The sequence below is a fragment of the Syngnathus acus genome, chromosome 20 (assembly GCF_901709675.1).
Source record: "Syngnathus acus chromosome 20, fSynAcu1.2, whole genome shotgun sequence".
NCBI lineage: Eukaryota > Metazoa > Chordata > Actinopteri > Syngnathiformes > Syngnathidae > Syngnathus > Syngnathus acus.
In genome coordinates, this window is record NC_051104.1 from 8,216,135 (window position 1) to 8,243,582 (window position 27,448).

A 27,448-nucleotide genomic window follows, 5' to 3' on the forward strand; every position below is an offset into this window, starting at 1 on the left:
GGGCGGGTGTGGCACTTTTCACTTTCAGTTAAGCTTTGACCATGATTTTTCCCTAATGAAGTGGCCTGTCATTAGGTACACCTGAAAATGGTGGTGTACCTAATGGAGTGTCCGTGTGACGTCACAGATCAAACAGCCAATCAGGAGGTGAGGGTGAGGGTGGGTGTGGCACTTTTCACTTTCAAATCAAATCAATTTTGATTTGCCAAGATTGATTCGTTGAACGAATCTTTTGAGAGAACTGATTCTAAAGATTCAATTCACTTCAAAGATGCACATCGCTAGTGGCAGTCTGCCACTCAGCTTCTTCATCAGATCATCGTTGTTTGGCGACAGTGTGTTTTGAATGACGGACGACAGGAACACAGGAAGAAAGTCCTTGCTGTACGAGGACGTGTGCAAAAATAGCTCATACACATGGAGTCTCAAAAACGTATTAAAGTCAGTCATTTTTGTGCATTTATTGCTTCATAAAAGTTCATAAAAGTAACAACAGATATTTTATACCGCATCCATATGTTCGTGGGGGGTCAAATACATGGAGAGAGGTTTGTCTTCATCACTTTTTTTTGGTTTGAGGATTTGTGCTGCAAAATATGGAAAATTCCGATCCGTATTGGACATTACGTCAAGTTCAAAGTAATGACCATTTTAGAAAAAAGGACCAAAGCCTCCGAATGTGGGGAAGAAGAGTCGGGGTGGTGGCGCTCTTCTTCGTCTTGACTCCCTTAGCCAACGTTTCTTCCTCTTGGGGTCCGCGTGACCTGGGAGGAGCCAGACAAGCCGTCGTCATTTGGCTTTTTCAAATTTGACACAATACATGTAATGTTAACGAGGATAAACAATCTTGTTTGAATGTCTTGGGCCAAAGTTGGGACCCCCCAAAACACGCACACGTTTGTCACCTCTGCTAAGGCCGTACTCTCCTTCGTCGTCGTCCTCGTCGTCATCGCCAGCCGGGTTCTGGGCGAAGCTCCTCAGATAGCGCTGGTGGTGTGAGCAGGCGACGGGAAGATTGTGTCTGCGCCGGCGATGCTCGTCGTCGTCGTCGTCTGTTGGGACATCTGTTTTGGAACAACAAAATATATACATACCTTCGGTCATCTTTCATGATGATTGATGGACGGACGGAGGGACGGATGGATGGATCTTGATGCCCACAACCCGAAATAGCAAAAGCATACTTTTCGTTGATGTAAATAAAATGGAATTTGCTTATTGCTCCCTGCAGGTCATTTCCATTTCTTTTGAATTATGGGCAGCACCGGGGAGACGAATGACGGCACCAGATTACAGGCCAATCTCGCCCATTAAGTAGGCGCAAAGGAAGCGAAGCCCCGGGGGGCAGATGCTCTCCGAGCTCACTTTGGACAATTGTTTGAGTTTTTTCCTCTCAAGTTCTCTCACTATGCTTGGGTCTACCGGATCAATATATTCTTGATCACAATGTGGTTACCCGGGTAACGAGATGGCTTTCGACAGCAATCCATCATGGCAAATAAAAAGGAGATCAAATAGTGTTTGAAAGAAATCACTATTGTGGAATTCCAAATTATGATTTAGAAAACCAGTTTTTGCAGGGCTGGCTGCAGCGTCGCTTAGCAACAGCAATGCGCATGCGTGACTCCAAACTAAAGCGCTGCTTAGTATGTGAGGAATGGGACACAACACACCTGACCTGACCTCACCTGACCTGACCTGAGCCAGGCCAGGCCAGGCTGACGCCACGCCACGTCACGCCACGCCACGCTCATCTTCACCTTACGTGCCTGCCTATGAGTGACCTTGAAAGCACACGCATGCACACATTCTCCACACGCACACGATGCAGGGCAATCGCGCTCGTTTTCGTGGGAGGGTAAAAGCGAGCAATTATCTCTTGAATTACTTGAAATTGAAATACTTGGCGGGGAGGAAAAAACGGTGCTTTTTACTCAGGTAATAGTTTGCTTTACCGAGATAATAGAGCGCACTTGAATAAACCCAGCTTTACCTATGAATCGCCACTAGGCGTCAGTGTGCCTCTACAAGAGCCATTTCATTTCTGCTCCTCTAATCAACAGCTCTTCAAAAGTTTATTTCAGTTCGTAGACAGGAAAATATAGGAATGCAAACGTAGGACTGATTTTTGTTGTATTCGACCGTTTTTTTACTTCGTTCAAAATGGTACTGAAAATACTGCCTGCATTGAGTTGTACTCCTTTACTTTGAATGACTATGTAGTCTTAACTATTTCAATGGTACGGGCGAGCAGTTTTTACTTGAACAATGCAGTATTGAGGTGGACAACTACTCAACTATTAAATTGACGAGTGATTAATTCACAAATTGATTTACAACTAGTTTGTTGGACAGCTGTATGCCGTGTACCTAATAAAGTGGCTGTTGGGTGGGATAGAAAGTGCAGGCAGTCAAAGTTGTGGCCAAGCGGTGAAGGTGAGTCACCTCGAGTGAGATGAACAAATGAGTTATGTTGTGCAACTCACTCACTCACTCACTCACTCACTCACTCACTCACTCACTCACTCACTCACTCACTCACTCACTCACTCACTCACTCACTCACCCACCCACCCACACATGATGATGATGAGCATTAGAACCAAACAATGAGTGTCGTTTTGGCAAATAGGTTTCAAGCAATGTGTCAGACAAAACCAAAGTGTGAGAAGTAAGAAAACACACACACACAGTGCAACTAGCGACAACGCAAAGATAAAATGAAGTTTTATTGAACATTCTGGTCCTGGTGTTAGAGGTACTAGCGGAATTTCAACATGCGCTGTGTTTATCATGAAAAACCAAATGTAACGTTATTCACATGTTCATTCATCACACGCCACATGAGCAAGGTGCAGTTAGAAGACTTAAGACAGCGCTGAGGAACCATTTGTGGGGAGGCTTGGCTTTTGGGGGGGGGGGGGGTTCCCCCCCGTAGATGTAACTACCCCACCCACCACAGGTTGCCCAACCCTGACTTAATGTGTTGAAGCTCTCGTCATGCCAACAATGTCATCGGGCCGTACGGGATAGAAATATACATGGCAGAATATGGAAATACGGCTGCAATAAATACACGGCTGAGTGGCACGGCTTTTTTTGCGTCTGCTAAAGCAAACTTTACTTGTTATCCAGTCTCAGTCTGTCTTGTTCCTCACCGTTAACCGTTAGCGACTTGAGCTGGCCGTCCTCCTCCACCTCCACGCGCTCCTGTCCGTTCTCCACCGTCCTGTACACCAGCACGCCGTTTGGGCTCGCGTCGCACCAAGTGATGCAAAAAAAAAAAAAAAAAAAGAGGCAATACGTACCGCTTGGTGGTGATTTTTTTGCCGTTGATGAACTTTGTGGAAGTGGACACGGATTTGAAGTTACCCATTCCTCCTCCGCCGCCACCGCCAAACGACGAGGAGAAGGAGGCAAAGCCGCCGTTGCCGCTGCCCATGTCGCCGAATGCGTTAAAACCTTGGCACGGGGGGTGGGGGGGGGAACATTAAAACATTCAAAGGGATTCTGCCATTGGGATATACGCACCCGAGTTAAACGACAAGCCCCTGAAATCAAAGGGACCGCCGCCGCCGCCTCTTGTCCGGGAACGGGGATCCCCCAAGTGGCAATTGTGCCCGATAAAGTCGCCAAAAGGGTCGTTGTCTGAAAACCAAACAAAAGTCACGTGACAAACTCTTTGGTGTTCTTTTCAAATTTGATATACAGTAGTGTTCATATTTGGAGATTTGGAATTCAGCTAGTTTTCAACGAAACAAGGCACACAAATTGAAGCCGAAAGACACGCCACCTCTCAAAACTAAAAAGACCTGCGGACAGCTGTATTAACTGTGTGCTCCCTTTGGAGGGCGCCAGAGACGTCCCACTTTCGACTGCTCCAAAATGGATGCAGATGAGTTGATTTTAGGAGTCATTTCTTCTCAACACGTCCAACATGTGTTCTTCTTAACACGTTAAACATGATTTGTTTGGGTTAGGTTTTTTTTTTCTCCCCACGCGCCGCCACGATTGCACGCACTCGACTACGGGTGGCTATTTTGGACAGCATTCCAGCCGGATGATGTCGACGCTCGCATTCAGCTCCATATTTAGAGCTGGGCTCTGCTCTGCCGTCCAGCGCACATGCGAGGGAGGCGGCCCCTCCCTCATGCGGCAGCCTCCCTCCCTCCCTCCCTCCCTCCCTCCACGTTTAATACGTAGCTTGTTGTGACATCATCAGCCGGCCTGCGGTGGCCAGGGATGATTTGAAGCCAAGGCAAATGAAATGGCGCTCCATCCAGAGGAGCTACTTTGGCAGCATCCTCACAACAGGTCCCAGAGTTGAGTTGGGAAGGCTGCCAAAGCCATCAAGCCACGGATCAAATGGATGCTGCTGCTGCTGCTGCTGCTGCTGCTGCTGCTGCTGCTGCTGCTGCTGCTGCTGCTGCTGCTGCTGCTGCTGCTGCTGCTGCTGCTGCTGCTGCTGCTGCTGCTGCTGCTGCTGCTGCTGCTGCTGCTGCTTCCATTATTTTCAGCCAATTTAATAGGCTGGCATTTTTGGGGAATTTTCGCGTTGAAAGACCAAAACCTAATTCTCATATTGCTCACGGATTAGTTTATGGCTTCTGTTTGTTTCAAAAAAATGTTTGGTTTTCGTCGGCCACTTACCGAAAAAATCCGCAAAGGGATCTCGGCCAAAGAATTCCCGGAAGACATCCTCAGGCTTTCGGAATGTGAAGCCGTGGCCAAAGTGATTGTTATGGCCTCCTGCGCGACAGAAAATAGAAAGCCATTTGAGCCATTTCTTTGATGTTCTTGCAAAATATGTCTGTACTAAAACAATGTCATTGAGTGTCCATTTAATATCAAATGTGTCTGAATATATATAGTCGGTCAACACAATCATTTGCTTGATGGACAGCGAGGCAGTGTTCAGCTCCTTACCGCCTCCGCCGCTGCCTCCTCCCGCTGCAGACGACAGCCCTTGTTTGCCGTATTTGTCATAAATATTCCTCTTGTTTTCTACCAGCAGACAGACGCAAAGGTTTGAGCAAACAACGCGTCAGGCACGTTTGCTTCGACGTCCTTCTCACCGTCCGAGAGCACCTCGTAAGCTTCGGCCAGCTCTTTGAACCTTTTCTCAGCCTCCTCCTTGTTGTCGGGGTTCTTGTCCGGATGCCACTTGAGCGCCTGCTTTCTGTAGCTGCAACAAAAAAAAGAACAAATCCAAGCTTCTAGAAGGACTCAAAATGGCAGACTTGCTCTTTGTTTTTTGACACTACTCGCGAGCAAATTTCATTTCATAAAGTGACTTTGTGGACCGTTAAGGAGCTTTGGCAGACGTTTAGCAGAAAAAAGTCAGTCAACTTCCGCCGTCTAACGGACGGGAAAGCATTTCCTCTCCGGAGAGCTGTCATTACAGACGGAGCGGGATGGAGCACACTTACGCTTTCTTGATGTCCGCTTGCGTCGCATCTTTGCGGACTCCGAGCGTCTGGTAGTACTCCACCATGGCTCACGAGCAGAGGCTCACAAGCAGAGGCTCACAAGCAGAGGCTCACAAGCAGAGGCTCCTGCGCGGCGGGCGGGCGGGCGGCTGGTGAGACCAGAGGGCGAGCCGTGTTCAAGCAGGAACACAACGGGCATTCACTCACTCTTCTTGCAATGTGACGACCGAGAGCTAAAGCTCACCCTCAGGCTGTCAAAGAAGAAATCATGTTGGGCGAGCGAGCACACCCAAGAATGAAGCGTGTTGTGCTTACAACAAGTTGCAACAGGTCTCATACACACACACACACACACACACACACACTCACAGTGAGTGGAGACAATTACAACATAGTTTGGATTGACTGAAAATGTCATGTTGGTTTGCTAGTTTGTTACTTCAAAACAGATCACGTAGTGACTCCTTTCTTTGGCGTTTCTTTGTTTGAATTGAGTTAGTCAAAGGACACAATCATCAAAAAGGGAGTCAATTGTGTTGTTTGACTCACTGCTTCTTGTGAAACAAACCTAATGGTCCACCCCTGCTTTTTGTTGATCTTCCACAGACCAGGATTGAGCTATTTCAAAGCTACAAAAAGAAACTTTGGCCTGGTGGGCGCTTTAACATCTGACTGTAAATGTCTGCTGCAGTACGCTGTAGCAAGCTTCTTCTCATGGACTGTTGCCAGTTTTCCGTCAGCAGGCAAGAGCCAAAAATAAAAAAGCTCTGTACGTTGGTTTAAAGCCTTATTTTCATTCAAATGCTTATTTTGGGGGTCCCGGCATTGTACAGGGCAGAAAAGACATGAGCATAAAATAAACAAGACATGTGTTGAGCAAACATGTCATGCGATACGCAAGCGTCGCTGACCTTACGGAAATAGCACAACATCCCCACGCGCATCTTCCTCCACGGCCGGCCGTTAAGACACGCCAGCGGTTGCCATAGTGAAAGGTAGGACTGTTTACACTTGTCGGGCCCTGTTTTGCTGGCTATTTATAGCAGTGGCCTTTGCGCTTGTGTTTTGAGCATTGGGGGGGCTTTGGCACCGCCAGTGGAAGGTGGGCCGGGCCAGATATTTGCCAGTCTTTACAAAAACACATTTTGTCAGGGTTAAAAGTGTCCAAATCGAACAAGAACTAAGATCAAAATGATTCCCCACCAGTACGTACTCACAGAACAGAATGGCGTTCCACTTTAGGACATGGAATTCTACACACAGTTGCACATAGAGAGCAAGCTTTCCGCTTTGCTCAGTGTGCACCAAAAACGATGCGGGTCCATCAATGGGGTGACTGACGCTCCAAGTAACATCGCGCACGTCAAGTCGTTTGCAGCATGAAACGGGTGGTCGCGTGGCCACATAGACAGACGCTACACAATTAACTAAAAATACGCCCAGCAGAATGGCCTCATTGGGAAGGTCACGTGAGCATCCAGCGAGTTGCTTCAAAGGTCTGGACACACAATGTCTGCTGGTGGTGGTCAACTACGCCTTATTTGTCAGCAGTTATCTTATCAAGCCTTCTACTCTGTTGACTCCTAACATTGCAGTCAGTCTTAGTGAGCAACAGCCTTTTTTTTTTTTTTTTTATGTTCAAAGAAAAAGGATGAGCCCTTTGTGCCTTCATTATACACACTCGATCTGGTTTTATTGTAAAACAATTGACTATTTCATGGAAATATTTTAGTTTGAATAAATGTGCAACTTTTGACTTTTGGTTGTGTTCTAATAGTACAATTGAAAAAAATACTTGAAAATACTTCGCACCCTGAAAATACCTGACCAAAATAACTTACTGCTATGTCATTATGAAATATTGAAAACTAAAAACATTTTTGGGTGAACTTAAACGTTTGCTTTAATGCCGTTCTAAACTTTTATTTAAAAAAAACAACAACAAAAAATAAGCTTTATTCTCATCGAATTACGACTTTTTTCAAATGAAAATTGCTAATTGCTTTCCAAATTCGTTTCCCCCCCCCCCCCCTAATACCACCACGCATTTTGTATGATATGACGCTAACGAGAAATTTCTGGACGATTACGTCACAAAAAAATCACCATCCATATGTCACACCAAGTTGGCGAAAAAAAGCACTGGAACTCAATAACATTCAAATGGACATATAAAAAGTCTTCAGAAAGCCGATCGACTACTTTAGTTGCGTATTAATTCACTACTGACGATTATTCGTGGAAAACGTAACGGATGCAAACGTCACGAGAAATTGTGACGTTATGAGTGTTGTTGAAGTCGAGTAGCTCCGCTCCGCTCCGCTCCGCTCCGCTCCGCTTGAATAGGAAACGTTTTTTCTTGAAATAATTACTGTGCTACAACATTTGAAGAAATGAACAACTGTTTGGCTCTATCAAAGTTCCCTCGTTCATTTTTGCAGCGTTTCCAGTTCTCTCCACGTGCATCTATCTTCCCTGCATGCGAAAAATGTACCAACAATAATGTCTTACGTTGATTACAAAAATTGTTTTTTAAAAATGTAAAAAATGCGGCATTGATTGGCCATAAAAGTAGCAGCAGTTAAACATCCACTCACTTGGTTGATGGGATCTGTCTCGACCCGACGAAACTCCTGTGGCCGCTTTCTTTTGACGGACGGACGGACGGACGCCGCTCGGCTGCCGCTGCTGGTGGTGCCGCTGGTGGTGCTGCCTGCCGGCCGGCCTGCCTACCTGCCTGCCTGCCTGCCTGGTGCGACCTACAGGAAATGCGCTGCTGCGGTTGCGTCCACCAACCGTCGGAGAATAGCCGGAAACGCACAGCGAAGGTGGCTTCTCTCTGTCGTAGACAGTCAATAGCTAGGGAAAGGAATCAATTTAAAAATGAACACGTCTGAGTTTCTATTTTATTCCTACACGATGTCACCACCTTGAAGCACGTCTTACAAAACCATTTATTACGAGGGGTACGCGAAGGCAGCACGCCTTTCAGCGTCGACTGAGCTTGACGCATGACGTGAAGACGCAATTAGATTGCATTGAACGTCCGAACGTACCAACAAGTAAAAAAAAAAAGAAAAAAGTAGCAATATCTAAGGTACAACACGGCATGAGTTCCATGTTCCTGGATCTCCAGGGGGTCGAAAGTGCACCTGCGCCACCTGTGGAGCATTGAAGGAAATACTCGCCCGAGGGCACAAATAAAAGAAGCATGGCCACTAGAGGGGAGCACAACCCAAGAAAAGAACCTCCTCAGGCCTTGTGATTTTTTCGGCTGTTTGCTTTTGGGAAAGATGAAGAACTTTCCTGGTGTCAAAGAAACGATGAAAAAATGTCCCTCCTTTTTTTAGGCTACTTTGATAAGATCCTGGTAGGAAGGATGAAGCGCTGTGGATTTAGAAAGAGATTTGTGTGGAGTTTTGCTTCAACACAAAGACTAAAAGCTTTAATTTGCCGTTCAAATGCTTACCTCGGCGGCGGCGGGCTAAAGTGTATTAGATGCCTGCCGCTGATGATTCACAGCATCCCGCATTAACGCTGTCAGTTGGAATCCATCACCGAGTAATACATCTCGGGATAATTGAGATGAATCCCTCATTTCGATGACAAGTCGGCTTTTTTAAGAGCCAATTACTACTTGAAGTCGCACGCGGTGAAGGTTTGGGGGCTCCTGAGATATGCGATGTTGCCGAGAGGAGATGAGATGGCATGGCTCCAAAAAAGCCATGAATAGTGGATTTACGACAAACGCACACAAGCCTCATTTGCAATGGTCCGGGAGGTAATGCATCTCAAGGCCAGAATAGTTCTGCTCACTGTTTCTTAACTGGATCTTTCTTTAATTATATGTCAGAGGCCATAAAGAGCCAGCTTGCTTTACGTCGCTACCGTTACTTGAAATGACGAAGAAAAGAAAGCTGAAAAAAGAAACGTGGATTTATTGCCAGACACTCGATTGTTGCTACACGGAACTATTGCAACCACGACACATTCTCTCCCACACACAAGGAGGAAAACCTGTACAAATACTGAAGAAATAATGAATCGTTCAAGAGAACATGTACATATTCACAAATTCATCGCCCTGCTGAATAAATCCGCATTAAGAAAAACGTTGGTTTCCACGGCTATGACACGCTAGGACTATTTGACGGAATCACAAAATGAATGCCGCCGCACACTCTTCTTGTATTGCCTTTATATGAGGCCACATTACCTTTGGGGGGGGGGAATAAAAAGGTATAAGCGCTAATGTCGCTTTTCCACTGCTCTGCTCAGCACTACTCGTCTTGGTTTGGGACTCACTCGTCAGTTTTCCACCACATTTCTTTTGTCAAACTGCACCAAGAAAATAAGTATCCGCCATAGCCACCAGGAGGCAGTATAAGAACAACATACAGCAGTCTATGCAGTCAAGATGGCAGCTCCTTTATGGTCCTCGCAGAGGATAAATGACTACAACCACCATTATCTGAACTGTTCAAATCCCATCGGCACTGTTTGTGTTCAAATATCCAATGCTTAAAGGGGAAAAAGTAGAGGTGTGTGTTTCAACATGAGTCTTATGCGTCTAGGTTAGTCTTCCACACTTTCACACCAAAACGTCGATTCTTTTTGGCTGAAGGAGGTATGACTTGATTGGGAAAAAAATGACTGGATGCTTTGCGTGTGGGTGATGCAGCGCCATTTGGTGGACACGTCTAACATTTCTAATCCAGGGAGGGAATCCTTGGTTCATGACTGTCGTGATATTTGATTGTTTTATATCTATGGCCTCGTTTACTACCCTGTCTTTTCCTAAAAAAACCAACCATAAATGTAATTATGACTTTACTGCACTAAATTAGCGATAAGACCTCAAAGTAATAGCGCAAAAATAGCTGTGAGAAGGTGTGCAGTGGAAAAATGGTTTTGTTTCTTTAACTGAAGAAAGAAAACGTGTTTAAAACAGAGGCTACGGCCTCTTAACGTGAAGCCCATTGTCCCCTGGCGCTCAACACGCATTCAGCACGCACACGCTCGTACACACAAAAAGCAGGAAAAGTCAGTGCAGGCCGTAGCTTCAGCTCAGCTCAAAGCCAGACGACGACTCGATGGCGTAGAGCAGCTTGTTCCTCATCTGATGCTGGCTGTAGAACTCGGGCAGCTTGAGCAAGTTCATGCAGGTGCTGGCCGTGGGCAGCCTGTCCAGGTCGGTGCCGCCGTTGTGGACGCAGAAGGCTGGGTACAACTCCTGGGGGGGGGGGATTGAAGTCCACCAGTTCAGTACATTCATTGAGAAGAAAAAAGATATATTTCTAGCCTGTGCAAGGATACGCTTAGAAAGCAGGCCGCACTTTGACCTGGCAGGGAACGCTCATTTCATGTCATCTATCCTGCGTTTTTTTTTTGCCGACCGTGACATTGAGCCTTCCCATCACAAGCAGCCTCGATTTCCTCTCCGCTATTCCAAGTCAGCAAATAGCCCATCATCCCGATTAAATGGCTCTTGGGGGTCTCAGCCGCAACGACCCCATTTTTCCGACAATTACCGTATTAAACTATCGTTGCTTATTGAGAACGTGTCGTTTCCCGAGGAGAGGGGAGGTGAGAGGAGGAAAAAAAAAAGGTGCAATTTCCATCATCATTTTTAAATGGCTCTGCTTGACAGCACCTATATCTCCGCTAATGAATCCCGGGCTCCTTTCACGACAGCTAATTAAGGCGGAGCTGGCTCCAGCCGGGGGGCCGTGTCAGGGGGGCCGCCCTGGCCGACCACAAATTAACGCCCGGACAGGGAGGGAGAGGGAGAGAGAGAACCGCCCACACGTGCTGGCCAAAGTCAAATGGATTAAAAACGGAGGTGGCGAGAGGAGGTAACAGCAGGGATTTGGATCCTCCATGCTAGCACGGGCGGGACAGCCATAAAGTTGGAGAAAGCTAATGAGGCTAATAAAAAGATACAATCCCAATGGACATCGTTGCTACTTCCCAAACCTTTTTAGCCCCAATTAGAAATGCGCTCATGTAAAGCGCTTAACACGTCGCCACTTATTTTGATCAGACCAAATTTATGTTGAATTGAAAATCAGCACCAAAAAAATGCAGCCCCCGACCGAAAATGTCAAATGATACATTGATGACATTGCTTCCTCGTAAGGCGCATTACAAATGATGGAAGCGGTTTCCAATGGAGACTCTCCGAAGAATCTGTGATTCAGCAACATTGCGGGGAAATGATGCGTGAAAAGTTCGAAAGTTCAGCTGGCTACAAACTCTTGAATAAAAATGACAATATTTGTCCAGAGCGAGCAAAGCAGGGTCGTGAACCGGCGGGGCCCGATAACACTTAATGGTTTATCAGAGCGGCCTTATCGCTCCGGTCGGTCGGTCGGTGGCTGTTTTCAAGAAGTCGTCTATCTATCTCTCTCTCTCTCTCTCTCTCTCCTTTCTTAGCATCCCAAACACATCAAAGCCACGTTTGGGTTAATGGCACAGCGCTGCTGCCTTTCGCGTTTGGCGGGACTCAAAAGACGCAATGGTCCAACCTTGAAGCCGAGCAGAGGAGGTCTGGAGCAGCTGGTGACGAACTTGAGAAGCTTGCGCTTCTCTTCGTCTGTAAAGCCTTCCACCACCTCCCAGAAGATCTGGATGACGGGGTGCGTGGCCGTGTAGCCCCCTAAGGACGCGGCAAAGATGGAGCGGAAATCATTTTTTCAACCATTTTTTACATTGATTGCATTTTTATCTGACCAATAGACGGCAAATGAGTTGACTGGCCAAGTAGTGCGCACTTCAATTTGACCACCAACGGTGAGGCCACCTACCTGAGTAGTTTGTAAACTTTTTCAGGTCATCGAGACAAATTGGCACGTGAGCGCCGGATATCAGCACCTGTTTAAAAAGCAAAAGTTGAATATTTCTGAACGCAAGGCATCTATCTATCTATCCTCCTCTCAAGTTTCGCTCACCTGGATCTCCTGCTGGTCAAACATGCGCAGCCACTCCAGGTTGACCACGTTGGCCAGCCCCTGCCTGAAGGCCAGGCAGTGCGGCCGGATCTGCTTGTTGAGCCGGTAGTCGGCCACCAGGTGGATGTACGCGATGCGGTTGGCCGTGGTGACGGGAATGTCCTTCCCGCCCAGCTTCAGTTCCACCACCTACCCGGACGGACGTTTTGGGACGTTCCGTCAGTTACAAAGCGAAAGCCGGAATACACCCTTGATGAATGACTACTTTCCTATCAGCTAAGTTTGGTGAACTCATGCAAATAGGCAGGAAGGGGTTGAGCGTAGTTGCGCGCCAGGTGGATGGAACTCCATCACAGGCAGGTCATTAAAACGCAGCACTCTGATTAAAGGTGCGTCAGCCCCGTCGAGTGCCCGCAGTTAAGTGCTGGGCTAAATATAGCGCGGCCAATGAACATCTGCTCCAATACAATTTGGCCCCGGGCTCTCTTTTCATTAGCTTTAGAGCAGTTAGCGCTTGATAAAATGTGCTCATGGCGGTTCATAAAGGCGGCTTTAGGATGACATCACAATGTCTGCGGGAGGACAAGAACGGCCCCGCTAAATGGCAACTTTGTCACTTGCGCCCATTGTCATTTCTTATTTCTCTTGTGAGCGAGCGAGCGAGCGAGCGAGACACTTTGGACAGGTTGTTTACTCACCGCTGAGACATTACACCAGAGTTGAAGCATGGCCTCTCTGACGCCGTGGCTCCAACAAAAAGCGGATCGTGATAAGATTCCCGAGACCGTTGAGTCACAATGAAAGTTGCTGCTCAAATTTTTCTTCTGGCAGAGAGTGCCATTATGTGCTAATGTACGAGAATTACGGCTCTTATCTGGCTCTCTCTCCGCTATCTCGCCGAGGGGGGGGGGGGCAAACGGAGGGCAGGCTGCTCCCGCCCGAGCAGCCGGGTGTGCCTAATCTTCCGCAAATGGTCCCCCCCCCCCTCCTCCCTATGGTGTTTGCCGACTCGGCCGCTTTTCAGGCCGCTGTTTGACCAGAGCTAATAAGACGCGGTTAAGTAAACCGCCCGGGCTCCGACTCTTAGCTTGGATGCCGCTCGCTTCTGTCATTTTTGGATGGAGGAAATGTTTCACCTGAGCCTCTCCCAGATCGTTGTTGACCACCGTGAAGTTGAGACCCAGCTCCTCCACGTCGCCCTCGTAGCTCTTGAGGAAGAGAAGGTTCCGGTACATCTCTGGGTCCAGAGAGGCCAGATGGTGGATGTCCACGTCGGCGCTGGTGCCCAGCAACTTGGACAGGAAGAAACTGGCAAAGGGCAACTCCACCAGCATGTTCTCGTAAAGAGCCTGGGGGAACCAAATCCAGGTCTAGTCAGGTGACGCTTCAAACTACCAAAACGGAAAAAGTCCCGACAGATGCTCGGTCCATTTTGTCAAGATTGTAAATATGCTGGCGCAACTGAGAGCAAAAGTCAATCCATCTCAAACTTTTCTAAATGCCAAGTCTCACCTTGACCTGAGACGCTATTAAGAAGCAGCGGCGGCGGCAGCAGGCAGGCAGGCAGGCAGGCAGGCAGGCAGGCAGGCAGGCAGGCAGGCAGGCAGGCAGGCAGGTGACTCATAAAACTCCAAAGCTAATGTACTGGAATCGTCGGAAAAAGAAGCCCTAAATATGCAGCTCTTTATAAATGATAGCGCTAAAAACCCTGAGCGCATCAGCTAAATGGATTATAAATCCCCAGGATTTCCATAATGCGTGCATCTTAAACACACACGCTCCGACTCGTAAATCACACCTATTTTCTAAACGCGGCTTAATTGCGCAACTTCAAACATTGTCTATTTTTTATGCAAAATAATCCACTTAGTATTTCGCCGGTGGTGGCCAGCGCTCGTTGGGGGACCATATGTGCCGCCTGGCCCCCGGAAACCTATCAATAACGCTGGTGCCGGGAAGAGGCTACGTTTATGGATGGGGGAAGGGGGGGCTCCCATCGTATTTTTTTTCTTTTTCTTTTCAACAACGCCACTTACTTTATTTACGAGTGTTTATTGCCAGAAATTGTGCCAAAATGACTTGGGGACGTTAAGAATTAATTATTATGGCCCTCGGGCGTTTTAATATAAGTGAGTGCAGTGGCAGCGCAATTAAAGCAGATCGAGGCGCCATCAGGTGGAATAAATGCCAGCAACATTGCAGGTGCATTCTGTTGGCTGCCAAATAAATCGCCATCAATAAAATTATAATGCCTTTAAAAGGCATCAGCATCTATCAAAGGGGGGGGGGGGGGGGTGGCACCTATACAGCTCACTGCGCTCACCTTCATAGTTAGTTAGGAGGGAGCAAAAAAAACAACTAATTCTGTGTCCTGTGTAGTTCCCCAAGTGATGTTATGCAATAATAGAGAACGCCAGATGCTGGATGGTTTTTTTCAACTATTGTGAGTTGATTTGAAATGTATCCTCCGCAATCAACGGGGCTTCCGCTGTAACCTGCATATTTATAACGCACTTTACATTCGGGGGAATCTCAAAGTGCTACATGGCAAGTAAAAACAAGAAAACAAAGCAAGGACAAGTATAAAACAACTGGACGACAACCAGGATATGAGAACAGGGATTACGGAAATGCTAGAGTAAAGAGGTGTCCGGTTTTGAAAGAGTCAGTGGATTGGGGTGCTCTTAGGTGGTCGGTGTGGGAGTTCCACAGTGTGGGGGCTGCATGGCAGAAGGCCCGGTCCATGTTTGCGCCTTAAATCTTCCCGCCCGTCACTCGGGTAGACAAGTGAGGAAGAAGGATGAGGAGCCGCTGCCGCTGCCGCTGCCGCTGCCGGTGCCGGTGGTGATGCTCAATCCCATTTGGGTGAGTACCCGCAGCAGACGAGCCACTCGCCGCGGCCGTAATGCATCAGCGCAACAATGGCACGCCTCCTACATTAATTAACTATATTAATCTCCCGTGTCCTTTGAGCCTCGCCCGCCGCCGGCCGGTGATGCAATCTATATAAAGGCTTTGCCCACTAAACAAATAGCGACGGGGCCGTGCAAAATGGCCGCTCAAACGTCCATTTTTATGGCGAGAGGGAGGAACTGGAGGTAGGGTTAATTGAAAGTCAAACTCACATCTATTTCCACCACCATTAGCGTTGGCGGATGAGCGAATACGCAAACTCTTTGGGTTGAACGCTCAGGTCAAGCGATCGTCTAAGAGCCATCCGATTAAAGTCGGTGGGCAAAGGCTCCAATTTGGGACGAGCTCGGGCCGGCCGCTCACCTTCCCCAGAATCCTGCCCAGAAAGTAGTAGTGTCGCGCAAAGGACTCCCCCACCAGCGTCTCGGCGGCGGGGTTGGGGTACAGCAGGCCTTCGTTGGTGGTCTTGAACATGCCCTGGTTGGGGTTGAAGCCCGACTTGAGGAGCTCATTGAGGAACTCGCGGAAGATGCCCCCGCCGTCGATGCCCGCCTCGTCCAGGCCGTGGGCGTTCAGCAGGTGCACCCGGATTCTTTTCTTCAAGTCTGGCTCTGTACGTGTAAATAATCCAAAGCAATATTTTTGGATACATTCAAATCAAGCAAGGCAAGGCAAGGCAAGGCAAGGCAAGGCAAGGCAAGGCAAGGCAAGGCAGGGCAAGGCGCTAAATCAGGCAGCTCCAACTTATAGATAGACACATAAATGATATAGATCATGTCTTGAGCCTACTACTCATTTTAATCAGAGTGCTGGGGCCCAGCTCGGGTGGCCTTTTCAATTCAAAACACAAAAGAGGTGACTTAAAATAATTGATTCCGCCTTTTATGCCTTCCATTAGAATAATCGCAAGCACCATTACGCACGTGGCGGCGTGGGCGAGAGGAGGAGCTAACCTTCATTTTTACCTCCATATAAAGATTTTATCGGGGGCCGAACAAAAGTTTGAGAACGAGTGGGAATATTGACAGCGCTTGCCCTCATATTGTCAATACCGTTCTCTGGCGAGAGTTTGTCGTAGGCGTCTTCGTAGATGTAGTTACGTCGAATGGTGACGACGATGCCGTTGGAGAAGGGCCCGTCCCCCTGGACGTCCCGCTTGTCGGCATAGATTAACCTCTGGAAGATCTAACGCACAATACCGGATAGTTACTTTTTTTTTTCTCGTCAGCCGTACGGACGGACTATCGCATAGCCGTTACCTTGACTCGCTCCTCGAACGGAACGACAAAAGGGAGCTCGGTGAGGATAGCCAGATGTCTCTCCTCCGACACGGACAGCTGCGGAGGCTCAGAGCCCACTGCAAAGTGCACACAAAAATAGGAACAATCATTCCCATTTGATAGGAAAAATAACATTTACTTACGTCAAGTACATGGCTGCGTCTTTGGGTTTTTGAAAAGCGCTATACAAATTTAATGAATTATTATATGGCCCGTGTGCTGCATTCAATGGAGCTGTCCATCCGCCACTCATCCATTAAAGTGACGTTTGTTTTCTACCAACCTCCACCCACATTTAGACTGTTAAGCCAAAATAGCAAAAGTCCTCACTTGGCCTCCACTCCAGCTCAATAGTTCTGCTCAATTAGTCAGTCTGATCTGCATTTTCCGTCTTTGAGTAGAAATACCGCCTCCGTCAGGGCGCTCGATATATCGCTCGTACATCAGCTCGGGGGGGGAGGACGGCGAAGAGTGTGTGTGTGGGGTGGGGTGGTTGTGGTGGTGGGGGGGGATCCATTTGAGAAAATGAGAAAAGGAGCGAGCAAACAGCAGGAGCAGATGTGGCCGAGTTCAGCAGGTACTTTCAGGCTAATTGAATGGAGGCCATACAGCCTGGGAGTGACATTAGGCAGCTCATACACACATTGTTATCAGCTTGTTTTCACACAATGCAGTCACACACGCACACACACACACACACACACACACACACATCTGGGCACTTTTCTTACTATTAGAGAGGCCTGGCTATGTTGTCGTGACCCTATGTAACGAGACAAGACTCAATATGATCCATTCAAATAATTCATATATTTTTACTGATAAAATTCTGGAAAGGGAAATCATTTATAAAGAAACGGTTCTGCTGTTCCACTCCAGGCCTCTAGGTGGCAATAATGCTTAATGCATTGCAATGCACACATTGGATTGGCATTCAATGAATCCTCTCCCTAAGCTGCCAATGTAATGTAATGTAAATGCAATGTGGGCCTGAAAGGATATGTTTGGTGTATTTACAGTTCAAATGAAAAAAAAACCCGAGAGTACCGTCCAGTGTTGATTGGAGCGGTCCGATGCGACCCATCCTTCTGGTTCTCCACACGTGTCGAGCAGACGGCACGTAGAGCTGCGTGACCTGAGCGTGGAAATGAGCGTGACCGTTGCCGGGATTTTCTCAAACTCAACGAAAGAAAGGACTTTTGATCGAAGCAACGCTACCTTATCGGCTCGAATGTTGACCTCCTGAGAGAGCCAGTGTTCCGATGGGCAGAAGGGTCGGCGGATGTCGCGAGCCTTCAACATTTTCACCAAGTTTGTGATGACCTGGTTGAGTGCATACAAAGAAAGATGAGAGTTGGAAAACATTGGAGTCGAAAGGTAGAGTCAAAGTTGGGTGGTTTGTCATTCACTTTGTTTCGTTTGGTATTTGCAAAGACAAAAGTACGGCGACCTTAAGACAACTTCCTGGAATCGAGGTTGACGACAACCGCCGTTTCACCTCAGCGCACAAAGGCCCCTTTAACGAGTTCTTCCGTCCCGCCATAAGGGAGCATTTCCATAGAACGCAAATGGAAGCGTTCTCCCCTAAAGAGCGTCATTTTCATAGGACGCCAATCAATCGTACAGCGTGCAGAGTGCAAAACGCTGTCAATGGAGCGTGCCGTGGCTAGCCCCCGACTCCCACAATGAATAAGCATTCCTTAATCAGCCCATCGGGTTAAGTGCCAGCCTTAATGGGCCTTTCCCAAACTCCGTCATGACACGCTTCTCCAAACATGGCCAAGAAGAAAGTTCCATTAGCAATATTAATACAAGCTTAGTTGATCATTTTCATTCAATTAGCTTCTTTCAATTAAATGGATAGCTCGACAATGGGGGCGATAAAAGATGGGAAGGGAGGGAGGCAGGGAGGGAGGGAGGGAGGCAGGCAGGGAGGGACGATGACACCAAGCAAACATTAGCGTGTTAGGGGTCGGCGGCGTTAAAGCCACTGTAAATCCCAGCGCTCAATTTGGAAAATGCACTTTTTTAATGGGTCCTTTTAGCTGACAAGAGGCCTTTTTATGAAAATCAAGCCCCTTCTCAGGTATTCGTCCACCTTCCTTCCGAGGAGTCACTTTCTACATTGGCCGGCCAGGGCCAGCCGGCGGCAAGGTCGCGTAATCACTTTTTGCGCGTAATTAGAGTGAGCGAGGCGCAAAGGGGAGGGCATATTTTCCATCTCATTTGCTTGAGGTAAATAGCCAGCACACGACCTTTACAGCTGCTCCTCCATTGCTTCATTGCTTTCTGCTTGATTTTCAGCAAAGCACTGTCAAGGCACTGGTGCACACGTGCCGCTTCTACCTTAAAGAGCTGCACCCAGCGTTTCTGCTCGGCCTGGATGCGCTGCTGCACCTCGGCGTTGGTCTTGACGCCCACGCTGCGGAAGGCCGCCATGTACTCCTCGCGGTGCTCCGTCTTGGTCTCCGGGTAGGCCAGCTTGATGATGCCGAGGCACGCGTCCCTCAGGCAGCGGGACAGAGTCACCAGCTCCAAAAGTGTGAAAGGCATCGTGGACAACTGGGTCTGCTGACCTGTTGCGTTGTTCCAAGAATGAGAATATTAGCGATCGTGGAAAATGCGGCAAGTCAGAGAACAAGCACCTTCCGCTTCGTGCTCAAAAAACTCGCTGTCGTGCACGGAGATGAGCGAGTGGCTGAAGAGGGAGCTGAAGAGGTAGAAGAGCGGAATGATGCGGTTGGAGTCTTCGTAGGACATGGGCGAGCCTCTGGAGATCAGCTGCAGCAGCGGAACCATGGAGCTGGTGAAGACGGACAGATCTCAGTTTGCTGCAATTGCGCTCGGATTTTAGGGCCGCTCCCAAAGCTCACCCGGTAATCATTTTGGTCGTCATGGAGGTGATCAGGTGCCAGAGATGCCGTAGGAACCGTGCGTTGAAGGCTAAACTGTACAGAAGTCTGCGGGAGAGCAAAAGAAAGGCGGGGCGGGGGGGGGTTCAAGCATTCAATGTCAACATTCATCATTTAACAAGCCGGCCGGAACGACTGTAAAGAGACCCTCGCTTAGCCGACAAATAAATGACATTGTTCACTATCGTGGAATCTTCTCGGCCTCCCCTCTCCAAAAGGAAATTAAATGAGCCATTGAGCTTTATTTCGGCGAGGCACCTTCCATTAGTAAACTAGTTGCTGCTGGCGGTCATAAACAGCCGCTGCGGCTTCCTGCTGGAGCCCCATTTAACTTAATGGCCAATGGGGGGGGGATCAATTGGAGACAATGGAGGCCAGAGCAGGAGGCCCTCGCCGTGACCTCCCTCACGCTCGCGGAGAATGACATGATAACACAGAGGAGGGCCCCCGCATACCTCGCGCGCCCAGGTGTGAAGCGGCTCATTGTTCACGGCCTGCGTGTGTACGCTCCTAAAGTACGTGGCTTGTCACACAGCGGGCAAGAGCAGGTGACCATATTGTGCTAAGCAGGCCAAATTTAAGAGCCGTGCCTCCAGCAAATTTATGGCCTCTCGGTCAGCTGTCAAATACTTGCATTCCATAACTTGCATTATTCTCGTCCTCAGACTGGAGAAGTAAAAGCCCCAAAAGACAATCAATAATTCCATTTGTGCAGGCGACAATGGATGAATTTGAACAGGGCTGTGTAGACTTTTCAGATCATCTCTCTAAGGATGCTTATGTTTTGACAGGACATCAAGTGTTGAGGGAGCGAGAACAGGTGTTGATCTAAATGACGCCGCTCAAATTCCGCCTCTCCCATCAAGCGATTCAATGGCCGGCCCCCGCCGCTCGGAGCTGACCCCGATAAGGAGGGCTTGAAAAATGGTCCGCGGCCCGCCACGCGCCATCTGTCTACGCTACAAGGCTCTGGAGAGAAGCTCAGGGAGGAGAGTGCCGCGGCGGGCTCATAACAAGCCGTGGCACGGGTGTTTGATTGAAATGGGAAACAAAGCACTAAATGCCAGCTGACGTGCTGATTTACAGCCTGCCCGAACCCCCAAAGCCCCTTTTCAATCACCGAATGAACCACTAATAAACAAAGTCAAAAGGAGTTGGGGAGGGGGGCAAAGAAAGAAAGAAAGAAAGAAAGAAAGAAAGAAAGAAAGAAAGAAAGAAAGAAAGAAAGAAAGAAAGAAAGAAAGAAAGAGAAAAAAAACAACAACAGCGTGATAAATCACGGCGGGAGGGATCCTTTTATTCCACAGGTCGGAAGTGTCGAAGAGCCCGCCGACCGACGTTTGCTTTTCTCTCCGCTCGGGCTTTCAAAGCGGTTCATACCCAATGCTAACCATCAAAATGGCATTAGAGAACGGGCGAGGGGATCATTAGAAAAGCAATTCCAATCTATTATCGGCTTTTAATCGCGCTCCGACTTTGCGCATATTTTATGAAAAACGCAAGGTTGGCAAGACAAATTCAGAAAGCCACTCCTCCTCCTCCTTTAGTGGATCAGCACAGTAAATCAACAGCAGGATGCAATTTGCTCCCCTTAGCCTCTTGTAAAGCTATCCCGTCCACTCTCGCAGTGATTCATCTTCTTCGGCCAGCTAATTGTTTTGTACAGATATCCAATAATGATGAAAGACGAAGGGCGGGATTTATGGCAAAAGTGGCAGGAAAAAGGAAGGGACGTCGTAAAAAAATTAAAGGCATTAACGGAGCGCACTTGAAATTCTCCCGGAGAGGCAAAATCTACAATTATGAGTCAACCGTCTTGCTCGAGTTGTAAATTTTAAGCGCGGACACATAATACGATCGTTGTCGTAATCGTTTTCACTATCTCAATAGCCTCAACATACGGATGGAATGGAAAAAAATTAAAATAAAACAGCATCTATTTTGAGTGGCTTAGGCAATTTTTTCCAGGCCTCCATTTTGAGTCAGGTTCTGCTACTGTAAATTAGCGGGCGGGCGGGCGGGCGGGCGGGCGGGCGGGCGGGCAGCCAGGCAGCCAGGCAGGCAGGCAGGCAGCCAGGCAGGCAGGCAGGCAGGCAGGCAGGCAGGCAGGCAGGCAGGCAGGCAGGCAGCCAGGCAACCAGCACCTCTGACATCCTGGCCCTCATGTAATCAGCCTCCCGAGAAGAGGTAATTGCCCTCATCCAGCCCTGACAGCTTGACGGACATCTTCTGCTTCCTGTCGCCGCTTGTAAATGGCAGCGAGATGCGCTCGGCCAGCGGATGGATGCCCTACCTTCTGCTCTCTTTGCAGACGGCCAGCGGGCGGATGCCCTACCTTCTGCTCTCTTCGCAAACGGCCAGCGGACGGATGCCCTAGCTTTTGCTCTCTTAAACGACACTTACTGCCTCGAAACATGTTACGGTGCTAATTGTACAAATGTAAATGGACGATTAAGTGTTTCTTAATATTGGAAAAAAAGGTTTAAATAGTGACCATTCCGTTACAGGTTGGAAAAAAAATAGAACGCACAGACGCCCATTTGAACCTTTTGTGGGATACTGCAAATTCACTCACCTGACTTTGGGAACCAGGAGGCGATGCTGCACCATGAGCGTGTGACAGATGGACGCCATCATGGTGAACACGTCCTCACTGGCCGAGTCCCTCCACACCAGGTTGAGTAGCGTGTTGGTCTGCTGTTTGGTGTCCAGCTTGCGCACGCATTCCTCAGTGATCAGCTGCACGGAGATGCGACTGTCATCCTAATGGGCCAAGAGGGCGTTCGTTCCGGTTAAGTTGATGAAGGTTGTCCGCGTGCGTGCCACACGCACACCGTGTGCTTATGGTACCTTCACGGACAGCGGGTGGATATCGGCGTCAGAGTCATCCTCGGAGTCGCTGCCCACCTCGGGCCGGTTGCAGCTCTCGGTCACGGGCAACAGGGGCAGCAATGTCCGCAGAGCACTTAAATACAGCAGCAGGCCTTCCTCCGATAGCGAACCTGCCAAACGAATGGTGGCGGTCGTAGGTAGGTAAACGGACAGATGTGACGACGGCTGACGGAATCCACTCGACGGCTACGCACCCAGGCAGTTCTCTCCTGCAGAGAGGACAAAGTAAAATATCCAGGGTGCGCGATTCTGGGCGACGGTGTGCCGGAGGGAGCCGAGGAAGGCCTCGAAGGGGAAGGCCAGCCGGGGGTCGGACAGGGCCGGGATGAAGAAGTGAAAGATCTGCTCCGTGAAGGGCGCCGAAATGAACTCCTCAGTGAAGGCGGCAAAGACAAAGTGCCTGGAAGACAATGGCAGATGAGCTCCACTTTAAAAAGTTGCTTGGTCCAAAAAAAAAAAGAACCAATTAGGAATGAAAATGAGGGGCAGACTTTATGATGTGCGGGGCAGGTTGATCAGTCTGCTAAGTGAGCGCTCGGCTATTATGTCAGCAAACGGAGCTGCTTTGTGTGGCTCACATCTGGCGAGCCCCCGTCACTCCCCCCCCCAAGTCACATAATGAGCTGTCGGACTCCGTGTGTGTGTACACAAGTTCCTCTCGCTCCCGCCTTGCTTTTCTTCAAAGAAGAAAAGGAGAACCCTGGACGTTTGCTCATAAGAATGTCTCCGACGCAAGGCAAACAGTCGCGAGACGACTTGAGGGCAGGGGGGTGAATTTTACAGCTTGTTGTAAATTGACTTGAGTGTTGACTCCAGGAGTAAAAGAATATGAAAAAAAAGAAGCCCGACCCAGCTTGTCGTACCTGGCGCCCGCTGTGCAGGAGGAGTAGCTAAAGTGCAAAGGTTTGAGGATGTGTTCCAATAGTGTGCTTGCCAAGGGAATAGAAGGAGAGTCACTGTACTCCAGACTCGGAGGGAGTCGGTGAGTCACCAAAATGTACAGCGACCTGTAATATCCTGAAAAAGGACGACAACACGTGAGATGTTGACAAATATTTCATTTCGGGTTGTTGACACACGGACGGACGGACGGACGGACGGACGGGACTGTCGCCGCTTGCTTACCTTTCTGGATCATATAGTGCAAAATCTGCTCCACCGTTGACGCCACACGGTTGGCGTCAGCCAAGACGGGCAAGTAGACTCTCTCCGACGAGAAGATTTCCAACATCCGCATGGGAACGGCCACATTTAAGCTGTCGTCACCGCAGTTCTGCAGGAGTCTGGTTGGGAAAACATTGGAGATATTATCGAGTGGTTTTATTGAAGTTGCATATTCATTTGGGGGGGAAAGAAAAAACAAAAAACGCCTAGAGCAGAGATTCAAAAGCGGAATCTCAACCTTGGTGAGCACGAATGCACGACGACATTAGGTGCAAAGATCCTCATTAGAATGCCAAAGTACCTGCAGCAAAAACCCAATAGCCTCTTGATCTGAAACATACACGTCTGCCTGTGTGGAGCCACGAGCAGCTTGACAAACTGACAGTTGTGTTTCACCAGGTTCTGGCACAGCCATATCTGCAATCAAACACACACGCAAAAATGACATTGGAGTCGAGAGACAAAGCCAGGCGAGTATAATCAAAGCTGTCCTCTCACCAATCTGTGCGCATCCACGCTCTGTCGGTAGAAAAAGATGAGCTGCCTCGAAAGCAGACTTAGGGTCGGGGCTTCCAAAACGGGCTGTGTCTGGTTGGCGCAGTCGTCAAAATGGGCCCTCTGGATTGCGTACTGAAGAAAAACATCAATCAATCAATCCATCCATCCATCCATTTTAGAAAGAAAGAAATCGCCGAGATTTGACATTCAATTGTAGTATATTGAAGTGGGAAGAAGTTGACTATTTCCAAGATCTAATCAAAGATGTTTGAACTATTTATTAAAGTTGTAGCATTTTGAGAATAAAGATGTGATATTACAAGAAGTCATTTTTTGCGATTGGCGTGAAAACCGACCTGTCGCTTCAAATCTTGGTAGCCGCGTACATAGGACTGAATGAGGATGGCATTCTTCAGCCGTTTCCTATCATCCTGAGACATGACGGGGGAAAGAAAAAGTGAGGAAACAATCTTACTGTAGAAAAACCATTTCTGACAATATGGTCATCATTCATATGGTGAATAGAATCTTTCATTTCTAAAGTGTGTCAACCAAAAAGCTCCACGGTGTATTAGTCACCTCTCTTTTTCTTCTTTCTTCTTGAGTACGATGCAGCAGGGATGCTTTGGCTTCCTGGGAAAAGCATACAATATATGACTGACCTTGTCATTTGGGGATAGGACCAATAACCACACCTTACCTTTTTACTTGCTCCTCCGAGTGACACCTTAGGTCTCGTCTTGAAATCACCCTCGAAGCTAAACATCTTCACCTCTTTCCCATTGACTGATGGCGATATTGACACTTATTCCTGCACCAAAAAAAAAAAGCCAAGAAAAGCTAAACCAAGGTGTAACCAAAAGCTAGTGGGAGAGCTGTCAAAAATATGCTTGACAGTTGTAAGTAAGAAACAATACAGGACGCTGATAAATCACACAGCACTTGAGCGTTTTATTCCAGTCCTATTTAAATGTCAAACGTCATTTGTTAGGATTCGGCTTCGACCACACTCAGTTCAACCGGCTTCCTAAGCTAGCAAATGACTCAGCAAGCAGGCTTCGAACGAAACCGTCTACGTGATAAAAATCAAATATAGCAAAAATTGAGAGGGAAATGTGCATATTGGCGCAACGTTTCGACACCCGTGTTCGCGTAGAACGACTTTGTTGACGTTAGTTAGCGACTGAGCTAAGTCGCTAGCGGAGGAGCTAGCACTGATAAGGGCTACCATCACGGTGGGGTGCCCCTTTGAGACATCTGTTATAGTTGGACGGAACGGAGCGGAACTATAGGTGGCACATTGGCAGCATGTGCAATGGTTACCTTTGGCGTGTGAACTGCGTGGGGGTTGCGCTGAGCTGTTTTAGAGGTGAATCCGGACGATTTATTTCCCTGTGTGCGCAAGAAGTCAACACACCACCGGGAGAAAGCGGAGACCCGATTACTTCCGCTTCCTGTACGTCTGCGAAGCCAATTGGACGAAAGGAACGTCAATACTACGTCAGACGTAAGCTGTATTCCAGTTAAACAGTTCAAATCCGATTTTTAACATGCAAATAGTGAATGGAGTGCAGTCATAAAAAACGAAACCATAAAACCGGACCAACCTTGTCATCCCTTTAATCCAAAAGATCATTGTCACGGGTAAACATACTTCTATTCTATTTAAACGAACGTGTGTGTGTGCGCTTCACTGCTACTCTTAAACGATTGCAAAGACTGGAAATTTCACATTTTCGAGGTACACCGAATGCATCACGGGGCCACCGATGAAAGCGCACTGTCATCGAGGAATATGGATCAAATAGATAATTACATTTGATCGTTCATTGAATTGGAATCAAACATGATACGGAATATTTCTAATTTACATTTTATTTCTGTACATGCGTAGTACATGATTACATTACTGGCATTTTAACGTTTTTCCTATTTTTGTCTTTAAATGTGCCTCTGAGCAAATTTCCCTATGATGGATTTTAATCATCTAAAAATTAAAGTTGAATGAAGTTAACATTTGATCGAAAACGTTGTAGGTGTATGCAGTGAATGTACAAATAGGAAATTCCGAGATTTATGGGAGCATCACGAAACTCAACTGACAGATGAGGATTTAACTGTGGCTTCAAATGGGAAAATGCCGATAAAAGAGACCGCGTGAAGTGGCTTTACAAAATGAGCACATATTGTAATGAATGCATTGTAAACTATGCCTAGACGTCACGTTGATTTGTATTGTATCTAATTGTCCAAGTCATTAAGGGGCTATATTAACAGCTCTCATGGATGATGAGGGACTTGAGACAACCCCCTTTCTCTTCTTCTTGGATGTGATGGGTAAAAAAGGAAAAAAAAGAAAAAGAGGAGTGGCTGTGGTGGGGGTCATAAATCTGTAAGGGCCAATTGTAAATGGCTCCATATTTCACCGCAGCCTTAATTGAAATATTCATAGTGCATTTAATAAAATTAAAGCAGCTAGACAGGCGCATGCAGACGGCTGTACAATCATCCTGCGCAGCTAGATCTGATTATTAAAAACAATCATGAAAACAGACAGTAATCATTATTTCATAAATACAGACTAAAAGAATTCTATTATAAAACAGAAAACACTTCAATAAATAATAATGCCAAATGGATCACTTTAATTAATGCTATTGGGTTTTCTTTTTGAAATAAAAATGACAATCCTAAAAACTAGACAGCTACTCTAGAGAAAATGTATATTCAAAGTAACAACAACAAAAAATACTCAACATCAAAGTCACAAAGAGCTTCAATAGAGCTTTCGATCGATATAAGTGGGGTCGAATATTCGATTCGGTTTGATGAAATGAAAACCAATTTCCCAAGTTGGTTTTGTTTTGGTTATCTGCCCCAAACATTTGAATTAAGATATTCTGCAAAAATGAGTCATATTCTTTTGCCCTCCTGCTCTCTCTCTCTCATCCATCCATCCATCCATCCATCCATCCATCCATGCATGTCAGCTTTCTCGTCGTCGTCGTCGTCGTCGTCGTCGTCCTTCTATAGCTGCCGCTTATCATGGAGGTGCGCAATTAAATGGCGATCCTTTAGCTGCAAAGCGGCCGCCGACTTGTTGATTTCCCCCGAGCAAATAAAACGTCGGCCATGGCGCTGACGAATGGTGCAAAACTAATCAGCTTTATTGGTAGACAGGTTAAGGCCAACGGGGGTGTCGATAATTCTCGCGGTGACCTCCCTCTTCCATTAACTTTAAGTGGCTTATTAGACCTTGCACGCTCCATTCCAAGCGCAGCAGAATCGCCGCCATTGGAATTGGATTCATTTGGACGCTGGCCTCGCTCCATTTTTTCTCTTTTCAACATGTTGATAAGCACATCCAAATGAGCAGTCCGTCGGCTTTCGTCCGCATGGTTCCGTTTTCA

The 27,448-nt window shown here is 47.6% G+C and overlaps 2 protein-coding genes across 5 annotated transcripts; both read right to left on the reverse strand.

Moving 5' to 3' along the window:
- Positions 1-440: 440 nt before the first annotated feature.
- Positions 441-23,483, reverse strand: dnajb6b (DnaJ heat shock protein family (Hsp40) member B6b). Of its 4 annotated transcripts, none has more exons than XM_037279490.1 (10): positions 23,454-23,483; positions 5,430-5,578; positions 5,076-5,185; positions 4,930-5,004; positions 4,651-4,749; positions 3,532-3,648; positions 3,309-3,462; positions 3,159-3,229; positions 906-1,064; positions 441-764 (listed from the first exon to the last, which is right to left on the reverse strand). In XM_037279490.1, exons 2-10 carry the CDS (start codon positions 5,492-5,494, stop codon positions 652-654), a joined length of 963 nt encoding a protein of 320 aa, XP_037135385.1. In that variant the 5' UTR covers positions 5,495-5,578; positions 23,454-23,483; the 3' UTR covers positions 441-651. The 4 variants fall into 4 exon arrangements, with proteins under 4 accessions (XP_037135385.1, XP_037135386.1, XP_037135384.1 ...); XM_037279491.1 differs by lacking the exon at positions 23,454-23,483 and adding an exon at positions 6,341-6,362 and having other exon boundaries at positions 4,651-4,746; positions 5,430-5,680; XM_037279489.1 differs by lacking the exon at positions 23,454-23,483 and adding an exon at positions 6,341-6,362 and having other exon boundaries at positions 5,430-5,680.
- ube3c (ubiquitin protein ligase E3C) lies at positions 9,348-25,495 on the reverse strand. The gene is made up of 24 exons (XM_037280099.1): positions 25,362-25,495; positions 24,739-24,849; positions 24,618-24,671; positions 24,395-24,469; positions 24,039-24,170; positions 23,842-23,957; positions 23,502-23,659; positions 23,240-23,393; positions 22,571-22,776; positions 22,335-22,486; positions 22,060-22,247; positions 19,446-19,532; positions 19,218-19,375; positions 18,919-19,148; positions 17,791-17,895; positions 17,620-17,707; positions 16,552-16,649; positions 16,345-16,477; positions 15,656-15,903; positions 13,516-13,728; positions 12,380-12,568; positions 12,236-12,302; positions 11,957-12,087; positions 9,348-10,662 (listed from the first exon to the last, which is right to left on the reverse strand). Exons 2-24 carry the CDS (start codon positions 24,802-24,804, stop codon positions 10,492-10,494), a joined length of 3,219 nt encoding a protein of 1,072 aa, XP_037135994.1. The 5' UTR covers positions 24,805-24,849; positions 25,362-25,495; the 3' UTR covers positions 9,348-10,491.
- Positions 25,496-27,448: the final 1,953 nt, after the last annotated feature.

Bases quoted from the DNA above. Each gene is read 5' to 3' on its own strand.
- dnajb6b (XM_037279490.1), bottom strand. From the start codon at position 5,494: ATGGTGGAGTACTACCAGACGCTCGGAGTCCGCAAAGATGCGACGCAA. The intron at 5,186-5,429 runs GTAAGTGTGCTC...TTTTTGTTGCAG, and splicing joins CAAGCGGACATCAAGAAAGC to CTACAGAAAGCAGGCGCTCA. The intron at 3,463-3,531 runs GTGCGTATATCC...CCCCGTGCCAAG, and splicing joins GGGCTTGTCGTTTAACTCGG to GTTTTAACGCATTCGGCGAC.
- ube3c (XM_037280099.1), bottom strand. From the start codon at position 24,804: ATGTTTAGCTTCGAGGGTGATTTCAAGACGAGACCTAAGGTGTCACTC. The intron at 22,248-22,334 runs GTACCATAAGCA...TTGGCCCATTAG, and splicing joins TCCACCCGCTGTCCGTGAAG to GATGACAGTCGCATCTCCGT. The intron at 10,663-11,956 runs GTTGGACCATTG...CCCCCCCCCCAG, and splicing joins CTCCTCTGCTCGGCTTCAAG to GAGTTGTACCCAGCCTTCTG.